This window comes from Gigantopelta aegis, chromosome 1 (genome assembly GCF_016097555.1).
Source record: "Gigantopelta aegis isolate Gae_Host chromosome 1, Gae_host_genome, whole genome shotgun sequence".
In the NCBI taxonomy this organism is placed as follows: domain Eukaryota; kingdom Metazoa; phylum Mollusca; class Gastropoda; order Neomphalida; family Peltospiridae; genus Gigantopelta; species Gigantopelta aegis.
Genome location: NC_054699.1, coordinates 12,561,415 through 12,578,741, shown reverse-complemented (window position 1 = coordinate 12,578,741; position 17,327 = coordinate 12,561,415). Strand labels below are relative to the sequence as shown.

The 17,327-nt window shown below is 36.6% G+C and overlaps 1 protein-coding gene across 1 annotated transcript; it reads left to right on the top strand.

Annotated features, from left to right (window-relative positions):
• Window positions 1–296: 296 nt before the first annotated feature.
• Window positions 297–17,114, top strand: LOC121367433 (multiple epidermal growth factor-like domains protein 11). Its single transcript, XM_041491640.1, has 7 exons — window positions 297–466; window positions 8,999–9,100; window positions 9,906–10,121; window positions 10,755–10,952; window positions 13,490–13,621; window positions 13,945–14,073; window positions 16,880–17,114. The coding sequence occupies exons 1-7, from the start codon at window positions 388–390 to the stop codon at window positions 17,053–17,055; spliced, it is 1,032 nt and encodes a 343-aa protein (XP_041347574.1). The 5' UTR covers window positions 297–387; the 3' UTR covers window positions 17,056–17,114.
• Window positions 17,115–17,327: the final 213 nt, after the last annotated feature.

The window sequence follows — 17,327 nt, the reverse complement described above, 5'->3', positions numbered from 1 at the left end:
AGCAGGGCCATATGCAGTGTGGATGGGCCTTCCCTGTAATATTTTAGGACCCATGGAACTTTTTTTTTTTTTTTAAATCACTATTAATTATTTTCTAACCCTCTATGGCCTTGTTATGTTTGCGTTATGGGCAACTCTGAATGCATGCAGACTTTAGTATTCAGATCTGAACTCTTTTTTTTTAAAGAAAATATCGCATTCAAGTCATACTGTAACGGTTAGGTGATTTGTAAACATGTATACAATGCTTTGTGTGTTCGACTGAATGTATTTAACCACTAACGAAGGGGCTGCATGTGAAAAAGACATGCCGTGCACGTATTGAACAAATTATACTGATAGATCTTGCTTTCTGGTCGTGATCGAACGTGGAACATTACGAATAAGATGGCGGCTCTGCAAATCGTTGGACTTATTGTCTTTTTTCTTGTCGAATATTGGGTCGGAACCGCTCTTGGATCGCAAGGTAAATATAAGTTCTAATCTCTAAATCACAGGCTCAACTGTACTGCAAGGGATGCGTGCGACGAAGGAATAAGCCACCCATGCGCCTGGTGTATGGAGTAAATATTGCACCATACAAAAGAGCATATATTACTTCTTTTTTTTTTTTGTTATATTTTTTAACGACACCACTGGAGTACACTTGAAAATGAATGCATTTTTATTTGTTTAATATCACTAGATCATGTTGATTAATTAATCATTGGCTATTGCAACAAGGAAACGATTATATATATGTTTCCACACAGGCAGGGCAACACGTATCAATGTCGTTCATATACCAGTCGTGTTAAAATGGATTAGGAATATTCAATAGAAAAATCAAACGATGTTCTATAGTAGTTCTAGTTGGCTAAGATAACAAAGAAAATGCCTATCTAGTTAGACATTCCTTAAATGTCCAACAGTTGACAAATATATGCATATGTATCTTACATGTTTTATCAATGTCCAAGACAGAGCTCTTCTTTCAGAAGTTTGATATAAATTCAAATACATGGGAAATACGGGAAAATAAGTTGGTTTAGCGACACCAATAGAACACATTGATTTATTAATCGTCGGCTAATTACGTCACACATTTGTAATTCTAAAATGTAATCGTCAGAGAGATAAACAGCAAGCCATCTTGTATATGCACATTTCCAGAAACAGGACATCACACACCACGGCTTGTGATATGTCAGTCGTGGGACACTGTTTGGGACAGAAAAACACAGAAAGTCAGATAATTAAGCAATTAATCGGGTAGAGGCTACGATTCAAACAGCTCACGCGAGCGCTCTACCAAAAGAGTAAGATCCTAAGATGTAGTTTGTTTTCGAATTATGTTTTTTGTTTATAAAATTATATCCGGTTTATGACCATATGTATTGTTTGGTATTGGAATGGTGACCGATCCCCATCGGTGGGCCCATTGGGCTGTTAGTCGATCAAGCCCCAACAGAGAGGGAAGCACGTAACACGATCTTTGACCAGTTGTAGTGCCCTGGATAGAACTAGAAAAAACAAATGTTGAATGGACCCATTCATACGGCGCAATCACCTCAGGTTAGCGCTGAACCGACTGAGCTAAATCCCGCCCTAAAATTGTACAATGCGTTTACTAAGGGATATTAATGTAATGGTAGATCGAACCTCATCCGAAAGTTTTAAAGGCGCAGACCCTAGTTTCAGTCCGTAAAAAATGGATATTAAATTTAGTTAATCTACAAGGCTGCAACACATTTCGATAAAGTTGTAACAGACAGAAACTAAAGTCTGTGATGTTTAAATGGGGAAATGTCTAAAAATAACTAGAGCTTGTTCCGATAATCATTACTTCTCAGACTAACGTGCGTTTTTAGAATTAAGATAAATGCATTTCGGAGTATTATAAAAACTTGGATGACCACAACCATTTCAGGTGTACAAAAACGAATATGGCCTCAACAATTAATTTCGCTATATGTTTCTATATAGCCTTAGTGGCTATAACATTTTTATTAATATCAGCAGGCCCGTGAAGTTTTGTATGTGCCTTTGCCTGCAGAGACACAATGAAAAGGCATTTCGGATTGGTTTACACAAAACCTGGTGTACACCCATTTTACACAAAAACCACAACCTTTTCAGGTGTACAAAAACGAATATGCTAAAAATAAAATGTAACTAATTATAATTAAAAATATCAAAAACGGCTTTAATAGTGAAAAATACGTTGTAGTGTTTGAAAACTAGCGTGTGACCCTTTAAGCTGTATTCACTCGCACGCCGCACAAAGTAAACAAGTTAAAGGTTTATTTTGTTTTTCGACACCACTGGAGCACGTTCTATTGGATACTAAACATTTAGTAATTCTGACATATAGTCTTAAAGAGAAAACCATCTATATGTTTTCCATTAGTAGTAAGGTATATTTTATATGCACCATCCCACATACAGGATAGCACATGCCATGCATTTTGACATACCAGTTGTGGTGCAAATATCCTTTTGAAAAAAGACTAGTCCATGTAGTGACGGCAGCTGGTTTCTTCTAGTATCTCTCTCTCTCTCTCTCTCTCTCTCTCTCTCTCTCTCTCTCTCTCTCTCTCTCTCTCTCTCTCTCTCTCTCTGTCTGTGTGTGTGTGTGTGTGGTGGTCATCAACAACATGTCCAAATCTGTGTTGACAGCGTCGTTTTAAAACAAACATGCAGTCGTAATCATGATTATCAAAAGAAGACAACCAGCAGTAAAATATACTGAATGAAAAACACATTTCCATTCGACTGACAGGACGCGTTTCTTCAATGAATGTGAAAATAACAACCAAAGAGGAAACATATCACGTGAATGGGTTAAAGGACGACACTAAATTACTTCTATTTGACAAGAGAATTAGAAAGTATTATTATGGGGACCATTCACGTATATGTCGAACGAACGTCTTTCATTGGAATCTACGTGGCGTGCATACCCTTTTGTTTGACGCCCAACAACCGATGTAGGCCTTTTGTGTGCTGGGGCATCGTAAAACATTAATCCTACTTTCGGGCCCGAATGATCGAAATCTGTAGGTGTGTGTTTTGGGGGTGGGGGGGGGGGGGGGGGGGGGGGGGGGGGGGTGAGGTGGGTCAGTCTCTAGTAATTGGGCACAGCCTTTAGTGTGTGTGTGGGGGGTGGTGGTGGTGCAGAGACCATATTTAATTATCTTTATTTATATAAAGTCGTACACAAAGCGTGCATGTTCGTCCTCGTTTCCACCGTCACCTCGATTCCTACACGCCTGATTTATTCATTGAGTCTCTGAGCGTACGCTCGACTTATTCATTGAGTCTCTGAGCGTACGCTCGACATAGTGTCTCGATTGTTATATACGTTTAATAGCTAATATCTAAACACTGTAGTCGCTGAGACTATTGACATTATGTATAATCATCAAAATTAATTATGAACCGGGTATGTTCGGTATTTTCACAAAAAAACTGATTTCCAAGTTGTAAAGCGCCGACGTCGTGGCATTTTCATAAACCTAAAGAAGGTCACTTTGTTTTGTTTAATGACACCATTAGAACATATTGATTTATTAATTGTCGGCTATAGACTATCAAACATTTGGTAATTTTGACATACTGTCTTAAAGAGGAAACCCGCTACATTTTCGCATTAACATCAAGAGATTTTCTATATGTACTATTCCACAGACAGAATAACACATACCACGATTTTGTATATGCCAGTCGTGGTACACTGGCTGGAGCAGGAAATAAACCTAATGATTTTAACAACAATGTAGAGCGAACACAACGACAAATATAGTTACGAACCATCGTGTAATGAATCCTAGTTAAAGGCGCATATCGATATTTTTCATCAATCACAAACAAAAAACAAGAACCGTATGCAATATTTGTTCGTGTATTACTGGTCAAATTTTACCTTGTTGTGCGCCCTCGATCTCAGCCTGCCCCCAATGTCTTACCTGCTTCCGCCGTGCCCGTTTGCCTTCGTTTCTGTATTACGTTGTTGTTGTTGTTGTTGTTGTGTTTGTTGGTTTTGGGGGGTTTTGGTGGGGTTTTTTGTGTGTGTTTTTTTTGTGTGCGTTGTTGTTGTTGTTGTGTTTTGTTTTTTTTTTTTTTTTTTTGGGGGGGGGGGGGGGGGGGGGGTCCTTTTAAAATTATGTATTATTCTATATCTATAGACTGTAACTGTTACGAAACAAATAATTGAAATAAGGCGACTCTATATCCTGGCGTCACGTGTTTTCGATCGTTTAAGTGCCACAATAGTTTACCACATAAAACCAGTAATCCGCAATGAATTCCATGATATCCTTGGAGAAAACGTCTTGCTTTGTCATAAAGGAATTTCCTCTGTATTTTAGTAACGTCACATGTTTTCGATCGTTTCGTTGGTCGGCTGTATTGAGCATATCTTACACTTAATTCCACGTTATATAACTGATTTAAAAATGTTTGTAACTTTCAATCAATGTTACTTAACTTTCAGAATAAAGAAAAATTTAGGCTAAACGTTTAACATATTTTACATAATTGTTTTCAGTTTTTTTACTCCAGTGATTATTACTCTTCCATTTCATTATGGCAAGGACACCAAAATTCGGAATGTCTCCATACAACCCTAACTGGAGTGCAACATTTTAAATGTACCCAATGCTGACATGCCGGATAGGTGCATTGTGTCCACGAAACGAAGCAAAGTGAAACACAGTGTTTGTATTCGTCTGGTTGGCTCTTCTTGCACTTGCAGCAAAGATCGCTAGGGTCGTCAGATTCCTCCGATGTATTGTCTTCATCTTCAAGCTGCTGTTTTGTGTTAGCACTGGGTGGGAGACAAATTCCTGACGTACTTGTTTTTGGTGAATCTTCAGTTTTCTTTGATTTTGTACATTTTCTTTTCTGCAATCCTTCCTTGTTTTGTTTGTTCTTTTGATGTTCCCTGATATCTTCCAAAACCAAATCTTCCGTGATGGCTTTACCATGACCACCAGCATAAAGTGAATCAAAGTCCTTTCTGAGATAGTACGTCAATAGTACCCATATTTGGTACTTTTTTTTGTGACCTACACTGCTTCGTATCACACAGTACTGTAAACGTCTTGCACTTTTGATGAATATAAATCTACAGTTTGACACTTTTGCCCTGGTTTGTGAACACATTTTCTGACTCCATGGTTTTCTTGTGTTGCTTGAAAAAACAGCTGAAGTCTTCACAAGTTGCAGGACTGATTCATTTTTGAATGTTGTTGGTTGTATAGGAACGTTCGTTCTATGACTCTCTATCAAATGGATAAATCCCGGTCTTTCTGAACGATGACTGCAGGTTGGCGGGTGTGAGTGCTGCACAGTAAGCTTTGCAGACAGTCTCACAAAGGGAATGTCTGTCAATACCCGATGTTGCATGTTCACGTATGTAGGTATGTCTCATGCCATTGTAAATGCGTTCGAACGGGCCGAAACATCCCACATCCATTGGCTGAAGAACATGCGATGTGTGAGCAGGTAATGGGTAATACAAATAATATTATGTGCCTCTCTCGTGCCCACTGGATCAGGGAAACATTTATGTGTGACGTGTGACCATCATAAAGAATTAAAACAGGCTTGTCAGAAGATGCTGCTGGAACATACTTTGAAAAATGTTCTTTAAGATACTTTTGAAAAATATCAGAATTCGACCAACCCGTACAACCTGCTAACAATTTTCTACGATGCCTTTTTCATCATTGTTGTAGATGGACTCTGGACTGTTTCGTAAATCATATTTGTCTAAAATCTGATGGTATCTTTTGATGTTGCTTTGGCCTGCATGATTTCAAGTGATCGTGGTTTTTGAACCATAAAACCATCGCAGGGAAAATGGTTTTTCACACTTTTCTCTTTTGCCAAGATGAAAAGCAAGGTCTGTGGCAATATTAAGGACTTCAGTGCGGGTTTACCCAAAGCCCACAGATGACATAAACTCAACATGTGTCACTAAAGTTTGCTCCTCTTCTTGAGACAACAATGGGTCTGGTCCTGACTTGACACAATCGATGTCCGTTTTTCCACGGTCGTGCAAGGTGGAGTATGGCACTGAACAAATCCTAGCTGCTTTTTTAATCGGCATTCCCTGAGTTTTAACCGCCTCATATGCATTTTCTAAAGACTGGTGATTGTATTGTCTGTAATTTATATTTGGTCGGTTGATCACGGACTTTAAAAAAAAGAAAAAAAAAAAAAAAAAAAAATGAAACTCACTAAATCGACGGTACATATTTTTAAAAGGAATATCTTTTTTTTTTTTTTTTTTTAAATTAAAATGCCATTATAATTATTTCGAACGGGCCGAAATATTGAATACATCAAAAATTGGACCATGAATAGCATTAGCTTATGAGAAAAACCCTTAATTAAAATATGTCCAAAACAAGGTAACGTCAAAAACAACATAAGATTTGCCCCAAATTGTCTTCCATATATTCTTTATGGTTGCATGAGTATCACGTGGTGTATCACGTGACTTTTGACAGATGTGACGTCATGTAGCAGCCGACAAGTTTAAAAACATTTTTTTGTAACAGATATTGCTCCGTAAAGCATTTTCTTTAATACCAAAATGTACATTAGTGAAGACTCATTTGAAATACTATGGTTCAGAATTCGACCAATTGGTAAACTTGACACGCAGCATTTTTTCTCGGAACAAAAGATGACTTCCGTGTTCGTTTTCATCATTGGTGTAGATGGCGCATTCTCGCACTATTTTACAAATGAAATCAGATACGCGTTGATCTAAAAACGTGATGGTATCTTTGATCCTGTTCTTTAGGCACGTTTTTTTGATTTTAAGTGATCGTTCGATATTTGTTTTCTTTGCAACCATGAAAACCATCGCAAACCCCGAAAAGGTTTTTTTTCATATAAAACCCTTAATTCCACTCTTTTGCCTAGATGAAATGCACGGTCTGTGGCATTTGCATATCAAAAAGGATTCTGCAGTGCGGTTCTACGTCAATCCGCCACAAATCGTAGATGACATAAACTTAAGAAAATATGTGTAAACATGAAGCAGGCGCGGATTCAGGTGGGGAGTTCAAGTCCTCAGTTTGAAAGAAACAATGTATCAAATATTATAATTGATTGTGGAATACACAATCGCTGAAGGGTTTTTCCACGGTCGTGCAAGGTGGAGTATGAGAGAGAACAAATCGGCATTCCCTGAGAGAGAGACCGCCTCATAGAGATTTTCTAAAGACTGGTGAGACGAGAGAGAGTCTGTAATTTATGTTGACGTAAACGTTTGATCATGGTCTTTTAGAAAAAAAAAAAAAAAAAGAGAAACTCCTAAATCGAATATGGGTATGCGATTGGTGGAGGTGTTTTGCAAAAGGAATATCTTTATTTTTTTTTGTATTGGAAATAGAAAAGCGTTCGCTCATTATAGGTCGAATGATCGATCCCACATGGTAACCCATTGGGAATATCAATTCCAGCCTGTGACCATAACTGTGGCAAAAGGCTGTGATATGTGCTATCCTTCTATGGGATGGCGCATATAAAACGTCCCTTATTGCTTATCAAAATATATATACCAAAACAGGTATTTAGACGCAAATTAAATAACATATTATTTGATGTTTGGCCCATTTTCCCCCCCCCCCCCCCCCCCCCCCGGTTTTCTGGGTCCGGCCTTGCATTAAATTTTTTTATAAATTTGGAAAGAGTATCACGGTGTTTTGTGTTTCACGTGACATCTTTTGTTAGGTTAGGTATGTATGCTAAGCATAATTGACAAGTTTACAAATACATACTACATTAGCTTTTTAAAATATAATGCACCTACAAGTAAGGGTTACATGTTCTGTTTTTACATCTATGTTTAACGAAAAGATTAGACAATGCGGTTACACACTGCAAAACAATAATAACCTTGATTTAGTGAAACGAGCTATAATGGCCTTCACGTAGCCTCAGATTCCAATGTTTTGATATGCAAATGACCTTAGTTATTTATAGGAGAAAAAACGTGCATTCAAAAGACACAGAGATTTTTAAAAAGTGGAATTAAGTTTCGTGCTTTTATATGATGACGTCAAAAAACCTCGGGGTTTGGGTTTGTTTTCATGTAAATGCAAAGAAAACAAATATCGAATAGGAAATAAACGTAACATTTGCAAAAAAACTTTGGGTCTAAATAATTGAACAGGATAATAGTAGCCACTAAATACGATTTGTCTTAAATAACTTTTGTTCAAAATCGGGCACGGTATGTGTGTGGAACGCGGAAGAGGGTCGCATCGGAGAAGTCGCTTCTGTGGTTATCAATAGAAATAGTTCCATATAGTCAATGGACCAGGCAAACTTTTACTACCAAAAATGGGACTACGGCTTTCAATTAGCCTGATGTCCAAACTGTATACAAATATATGACGGTCATTTTTAAAATGGCGGCAACTTTATTTTTCTGTTAACATGTATTGGAAATTAACTCCTTCTTCTACTGTCCTGTATTACATTCTGAATATTCTAATGTCAAACACCGCGCACATGGAAAATGGCTCTAAATTAAAATGCTATAATGCCTGTATTTATGGTAGACAACTAGGGTTAATGATACAGAATATCTAAATCGTACTGAACTGTGTTGTGAGTATTAATAAAAGGTGGACTCGTTTTCATTTGAAACTTTTGGAAAATATGGATACGAAACAAAAAGAATGAATGAATAAATGAATGAATGAATGAGTTCATAATTAAATAAGAATATTTTTTTTTTATACAAAATAGATAAATAAGTTTATCGTTGAATAATCCATATGCAAAACATGCTTTATTCAACAGTCTGTTGGTGTTGTTTTGTGGGGCCGATTGAAGGGATATGAAGACGTGTGGTAGCATTTTATCTCGCTGGACAAGTATCTAAAATGGAAGAAACCAATAAAATCTGAAATTAAAAAAATATGCCCAACCTATTTTTTTTTTTTTTTTTTTTTTTTTTTTTGCTTGCCTTCATTATTTCTTTTTTTTCCAGAAATATATCGATGTCACTGTGCTGAAGGCTGCCCTCTCAGTATTGAACAATATCTTTGCACTGCGTGCCTAAAGGGATTTTATGGACGTTTCTGTCAAACTGGTAATCATTAGCTTTTGAAGGTTGTCTTAAACTGCGCGTTTATTTGATGTTTATTTTTTACAATAATGCATAATATCATGCTAAACAGGCCATTGAGGTGGACGTTACTAATAGCAGAACAAATCTGTCTATCCTTAATTACAAAAATAAAACCCAGCCTGCATCAAAGACCATCTCATATGACTGTAATATCCGATAAACATTTCAAAAGATCTCATCGGAAGTGGTTGTCCTCTTACAGGTGAGCCACTAGATAGAGATTCGTGGAATCAACCGCTATTTTGTCAAATACACATTCGATTCTGCGACCATTAGCAAATATTGCGGTTTCGTCGTTTCTGATGACACGCATCCTTTTCAATTAGAGAGACCTGTCAGTCTGAGAATCTTCATGCCCATCAACGATGTTGTCTTTCTTATATGTGATAGCAATCTGTTGAATATCAAATTCCTGTTTTCTTTATAAACTGTCCATCATATAAGGATGTTCGCCTTAAGGTCTGTCAACATGCTCTACATTGTTGTAAACATGTTATGTTGTTACCTGATTTAGAAACATTATGTTAGGGTCTAGCCTTGCATTTCTAACAGACCAAAGCTGTTTTGTGTATTTTATAACATTGTATAGACTGTTCGTATAAACAATAGTGTAATCATTGTTATTTTAATTGTACACCTTTGCATTGGTATGTTTGTTTTATTTCGTATAAGTGTGATGCACATATGGTGTATGTGTGTCATGTAGTTATACACTTGACGCAGACAAATGGATTATAGTCACCATGACGAATTGTTTTAATTTCAGAAAATGTAGCTCTGGCAAAAACAACAAATCAATCTGCAACGTGTTTTGGTCATAAAGCTGAAGCTCTGTTGGCTGTAGATGGCGATATTCGGACAGATTTCGGCGAGCCTGGAAACTACCACTGCACTTGTTCAGAAGGCGTACCGCGATTCTGGAGCGTTGATTTGGGTAGAGCATACCCTCTTAACAAAATAAAAATATACCAAAGACAGAGAAGTAAGTACCATACATGTAGAGACTGTTTCAGCAAAATATTTCAAAATGTTATTTGTATTGTTCTTTGCATTGATTTTCGTTTTATCTTAAGGACAGGTTTGTTTTTTTACCACTAAACATAATTAGTGGCACTACCACATAGAGCAACAGACACAAACACACACACACACACACACACACACACACACACACACACACATGTATATATATATATATATATATATATATATATATATATAGAGAGAGAGAGAGAGAGAGAGAGAGAGAGAGAGAGAGAGAGAGAGAGAGAGAGAGAGAGAGAGAGAGAGACAGAGAGAGAGAGAGAGAGAGAGAGAGAGAGAGAGAGAGACACAGAGAGAGAGAAACAAAAGACAGGGTGAGATATGGAAGGCTGAAGCTACTCATTGTTTTCTCTTGTCAAACTAGGTTTGGCTCTACCTTATACAAAGAGACGATTCTGATAGTATTAATGGCGTTGTTGTTCAGGAGTGTATGAACTAGTTTACATGTTGTGATCTAGCCGATGACAGACAGTTTTTCGAGGTATGGATTGAGTTAATATGTGTAAAGGAATACAAAACAAAAAAAACCCACACACACAGAGAAAGCCAGGTGTCAAATTGTTTATTTTAGTCCAATGGAGACTGACTGGATTTCACATTGAGGTAGACGGACACGGGTGTTATCGGTGGTCAAATGCATCATCTCCTCCAACTATATTTGAAGTAAACTGTAACCAGGAAGGTCAACACATTGTTTTCAAAGTACCCCCTAGCCGCGATAACGGGACTCGCCAGAATCTTCTTACTTTATGTGAAATCCAAGTGTTTGGTAAGTGGTGGTGACAACACTTCATTATGCCATGCAAAACGTATCGTGGAAATGTAGATTATGTATATATTTTAAGTATTCTTTTCTTCTTCTTCTTCTTCTTCTTCTTCTTCTTCTTGTTTTATTATTAGTATCAGTCATCAGTAAGGCCGACCCTATTTTATTAGGCGGTGTAGACTGTGTTCATCTATTTATTATGTTTAGAACAATTACAGACCTGCACATTACATACGACTCTTGTTTGTTTGGGTTATCAAGTGCGTGTGACTGTTCATTATGTTTGTAACATTTACAAACCTGCATATTACACACAACTCTGCTTGTTTAAGTTATCTAGTGCGATTGACTATTCATTATATTTACAGCAGTTACAGACCTGCACATTACGCACACCTCTGTTTGTTTAGTTTAGGTTATCAAGTGCGTATGACTATTCGTTATGTTTATAACAGTTACAAACTTGCACATTACTTACAACCCTGTGTGTATTAGTTATCAAGTTTGTCAAATTGATCATATGTCTGAACATCAGGGAGTTGGTAGGTAGCTCAAAATTGATTCGATCTGAAATAAAATGAAAAGATACATACCTCTGGAAATAGGTTCAATGACATGTTTCTACTTCTTTAAATGAAGTGCACATAAAATCGGTTAAGTGACATGTTTCTATTATTAAACTGAAGTGCACATAAAATAGGTTGAGTGACATGTGTCTACTTTCTAAACGGAAGTGCACATACACTGGGTTCAAAGTTTATTTTGGTTAACGACAGCACTAGAAAACATTGATGTATTAATCACCGGTTATTAGATGTCAAACATTTGTTACTGTTGACATATAAACTAGGTTCAGTGATATGTATCTACTTATGAAACTGGAGTGTACATGCATCAGGTCCAGTAACACGCATCTACTTATTAATCTGGACCCATATTCACAAAATATCGTAAGCCTAGTTTTACACGTAAACGTAAATCTACGACTGAAGAGCTATTCACGAAACAACGAAAACGTAAGTTACGTGTAAAGTTGGACGTAAATATAAGAGTGCCTCCGGTTGCAAGTAACGCTGCACGTAAGTTGTGTACATATAATAAATCAAGCACGATCGCCGTTATTTACTATTATTTACGGAAACTAGCAGCATTTCCAATAAATGAAGCAGTTTGCTATGGCGAACGCCCACGGATTGAACATATTTTTGTTCGTGATCGAACGGATGTTTTCGACTTTACCAATTTCTCCTGAGTTATCTTTTCCTTTTTAAGAAATGTCCTCAAGTTCGTACCAAAACGCGGTCCCCACCAATACCAAAATGCCATGGTTCACTGTTCGCAATGTTATTGTTAGCAGACGACAAACAAAATTGCGTTTTGCGCATTTGTTATTTACCCGGTAGCCATCGTTTCTAATGTGTTTTTATTAATCACTCCAGTGAGAATGTTAAATCGTAGATTTACGTCCAACTAAGTTACGTTTATATTTACGACCATATTGCACGTAAACGTAAATCTATGGCAGACGTAAGTGCTGGTCGTAGACGTAAATTTACACTTTTTTGTGAATATGGGTCCTGAAGTGAACATAAACTAGGTTCATTGACATGGTTTTACTTAGTAAACTTGTGTGTACATTTGGTGAACTATATATGTTGTGCATACATACATACATACATACATACATACATATATACATACATACATACATATATACATACATACATGTTTCAATAGCTTCGAACGTATCGTGGCAAGTCTGCAAGTTTCTAGCGATTCGGCACCATAGGTTCGAGTCCCAGAAACGGCATGGTACAATAACTTGCGAGACCAGAAAATATTTAATTATCCCCTGCGACAGTGCGTTGATATTTATTTATGCAATAGTCAACCTCGACATGCATGCAAATATATAGGTATACATACCTCAATACATACATACCTACATACATACCTACCTTCATACATACACACATGTATACATGCATGCATGCATACATAAATACATACATACATACATACGTGCATGCACATATACATACGTAACATGCTTAACATGCATATAAAATACACGCATTAGCCTGTGCTAGGTCTGCCCACTGCTTCATGCTTCATGCACGTAACCGGGATCGACCGCGTGGCTTGTAGGTTTCAGTTATGTGGATGGGTTAACAAGCATTCTTTTTCAAGGATGACTCGGTAGTCCAAAACGTATCGTTAAAGTCCACAATTTTCGGGCGTTTCGGTGCCACAGGTTTGATTCCCAACAAAGGCATGGAACAATTTGTGAGGCCAAACAGGATTTAATTATTCCCTGTGCCAGCACGTTAATATCTATGCATGTAATAGTAAAATATGACATGCATACATAATATATATTGATATTCATACATCAATACATACTAGCCAGTGCCAGGTTTGCCAACTGCTTCATGCACGTAAACGGGATATACATACAATATGTAGTTTTCCTTACATCAATACACATATATATGCATGTATGCACACATATACAGTTAGTGGTGTTTATCTTTGATCAGTGTGTACAGATTTCTGGTATGGTGAAGACTGTGACAAGACGTGTAACTGTAGAAATGAGACTGAAGTGTGCGACAAAAAGACGGGAAGATGTACAGCTTGTCCAGATGGGTGGACTGGAGATTCGTGTGATGGTAAGATGTTTGATTTAAATATAACCTATTCATAAAATTATTGTTTTAATTAAACTTAATGAAATCAAGTATGTAACAGAAGGGTACCTACTTGGTTTGTTTTTGGTGTTTTGTTTTAAACTCCTTTATTGACACTGTCACAATACAATATGAAAGTTTCATCTAAAGATTAATTTGATTTCAGTTTCGAGGGTTTGCGGCAGATTTGAAACATAATTTTAAAATAATTATGAATTAGTAATGCTACTTAATATATTATGCCAATATAAACGGGTTATAAGTAATGATAAGGGGTAATATTGTTTCTAATTTCTATTTTTCAGCTTGCAGTGATGGCTATTGGGGTATACCCTGCAAAGTGTGTGGTAATTGTCAGACTGGATATATCTGTAATACAACTACAGGACATTGCCGGCAGTGTCTAACTGGATGGGAATTACCAAGTTGTACATGTAGGTATTATTGTGTTATATATAACACACTAATAAACTATTAATGCATCCTGCTGATTATGGTGATGTTCACAAGACCCATCCCCAGTGTGTGTGTGTGTGTGTGTGTGTGTGTGTGTGTGTGTGTGTGTGTGTGTGTGTGTGTGTGTGTGTGTGTGTGAGTGTTGATGACTAACTACACCGATCTCATCCATATATATACTCATATATATAATATAATATTTACAAATGATTTTTTTTTTTTTTTTTTTTTTTTTTTTTTTTTTTTTTTTTTTTTTTTTTTTTTCTCTCTCCCAACGTAAACTAATAACTAATATCATTGAAAGATGCCTCACCGGCTAATAATTTTCATGCCTAACTTTCAAAATATTTCCCTGAAATCACGGGTTCCAGGACCTCATCAATAGTGAACCGTGCAACCCCATCTCCTCTTAAAATGAGCCGGATACTGGTAGGGTATGATTTTCATAGAAAACCATCAAAACCATTGGCAGCCACCACTATTCCTCACTATATTTTATTTATAGTCTACTGTAGTTGGAGGTATTAATATTTTTGATATCTAGAATTTTCATCCAACTTTCACATATGTTTTTCATTAATTACAAAACAAAAGCAAATTAAAGGACATACTTACCTGAACATCTATTTTCTTGCATTGTTTTCTAATCCAGATGAATACAGTATGTGTATTGCATGTATTCCTACAATCTGCAATCCAGAATATCATTTAGCTAGTAACATTGGGTAATATAGATTTAACAATATAATAAATTATCAACTTACTCCAAGGCAGATAATCAATTTTGAAAAAATTGGTTCTGAATCTAGTATAAACTTAAAATACTCTTCATGATCTGGAGATCTAACGATATGTTTAACAAGCTTATTGTTATGTATAAATAAGAACAGAAGGCACAATAGCGAATTTAATTATGTCTTTGGTAAAGTTTTTCTTCAAATTTACTTAATTTGTGTTTGCATAAAACTACAAATGCGCCTCAAATATAACACAGAACTCTATAAATATGTGAAAATGACAATAAGAATTAAGTTCTTTACAAATTTGCGTTTTCAGAATTTCATACATGAATAAATAACTATGTTAATCGAAATTAAAAATATTAACCCACTATTGGCACATGTTATTTTTAATATAGAGGTTTGTTTTGTTTAACGACACCTCTACAGCACATTGATTATTAATCATCGGCTATTGGATGTCAAACATTTGGTAATTCGTAGTCAACAGAGGAAACCTGCGGCATTTTCTTAATGCAACGAGGGATCTTTTTATATTCATTTTGCCACAGACAGAAAAGCACATACCACGGCCTTTGTCCAGTTGTGGTGCACTGGTTGGAACGAGAAAAAAAACAATCAGTTGAACGCATCCACTGAGGTGGTTCGATCCTGCGACACAAGCACCTCAAGCGGGCAATCAACCGACTGAGCTAAATCCCGCCCCTTTTTAATATAGAAGTAAATTGCTATTAAAATCTTAGTTCAGGTTCCCTAGATATGTTATTGTATTTAAGAGCAGTTGTATATGGCAAGTAAAATAACATTTAAAAATAAACTATTCAAATCATTACAGTATGAATTATAGGCCAAAACCAACTTTTCCTCAGTGATAACTTTGATTCAAACACCATTTAGAGACATGTAGAGTGATTATTATCAAGGTCAAGGTAATGGTGAACTTAAATGGTCGAGTGAAGGCTAATCAATCAACAACTATAGTTTAATTAAATAAAATGACAAAATCATAATGTTTTTATTATGCACTGAATGTGTGCTATAGGTAGTATACTACCAAATCAAATCCTATAGACGACAATAGTAATATATGTGGCTAAAACTCCTACCTGCAGCGTATCAATCGACATATATGCCACAGATATAAATACTACCACCACTTACCCTTAAAGTGAATCAGAAACAAATTGGGGGTTAAGCTGCACATTTCTGAGATAACGGATAGCGTCTATGATTATCCTAGTTCCGCACAAAATTCTAGTATTTGTTTTTTTACATTTTTCAAGCACAAGGCTATTGAATACAATGGTACCAAATGAAATAAAATTGCATACATTTTGTTTTTGCCCAGATGAAAATATTTTTTTTTACAACCTACACACAACATTTATCACCAACCACAGGACTTGTGGTGTTCACTTCTCTATCAAAAGTTCGATGCACCTCGAACTTTGACACAGCCGGAAGTCATTTGGTTTAGTACTACCTATAAGTTGTCAATAACCATTAACTCCATATCACGAAGAGTTGGATCACTAGGTGTCAATAACCATTAATGCCATATGATAAACAGTCCACTTACCACGTGCCAATAGCAAACCAATAACTCCATATCATGACCAGTCGGATCGCTAGGTGACAACAACTAACCGTTAACCCCATTCCCTGTAGGGCACACTCGCCTCCACTAAATCTCCATTAACTCCAAATTTTGAACAGACAGCTCACTAGCTAACACTAATTAAATATTAAGCCTACCGTCAGAACAAACATCTTACACAAGCCCTTGGGCAATAGGTCTGAAACACAGCTGGGTATACAACAGCACCAAACCGAGTGAAAATCATATGGAATAAGAAACACATTTTTGTAATACTACTATTATGAGAACTGAAATCAAGATGTGTAATAAAAGAACTTCAGAGTACACCTTACATGTTTCCATGTGGTCTTATATGATTTATTTATGAATATATATACATGTAAGTAATGATTGTTATTTAATATTATGTGTTTAAAATGTAGTAACAGCCGTTCTTATTTTCAGCATGTGGAGAGGGTCACTATGGTGGAATATGCAATGACACGTGTGGTAACTGCATTGGAGGAAATACAACATGTGATATTCAAAATGGAGTCTGCACTTCTGGATGCGCAGCTGGATGGGAAGGGGTTACTTGTAAAATAGGTTTGCTATTAAATTCTAACGCAACTAGCATATAAGCTTATTTTCGATTGGTAAACGTTCGTGTTAAATCGGATGATTTATCATGATGACAGTGCTTCGATCACTCGCATGCTGTGTGGTGTTTTCGCTAGTGTCATAATTTCACGTCTTCCATTAAGTATAAATATCGATATACTCGCTATTCTGGTAGGTACTGTGTTCGGGTCCCACCTGAGGAAATGTGAATATGTTTCATTCCATTGGGGGGGGGGGGGGGGGGGGGGGGGGGGGGAGGGAAACTCGGATATCACTGTGATTCATGAGCACA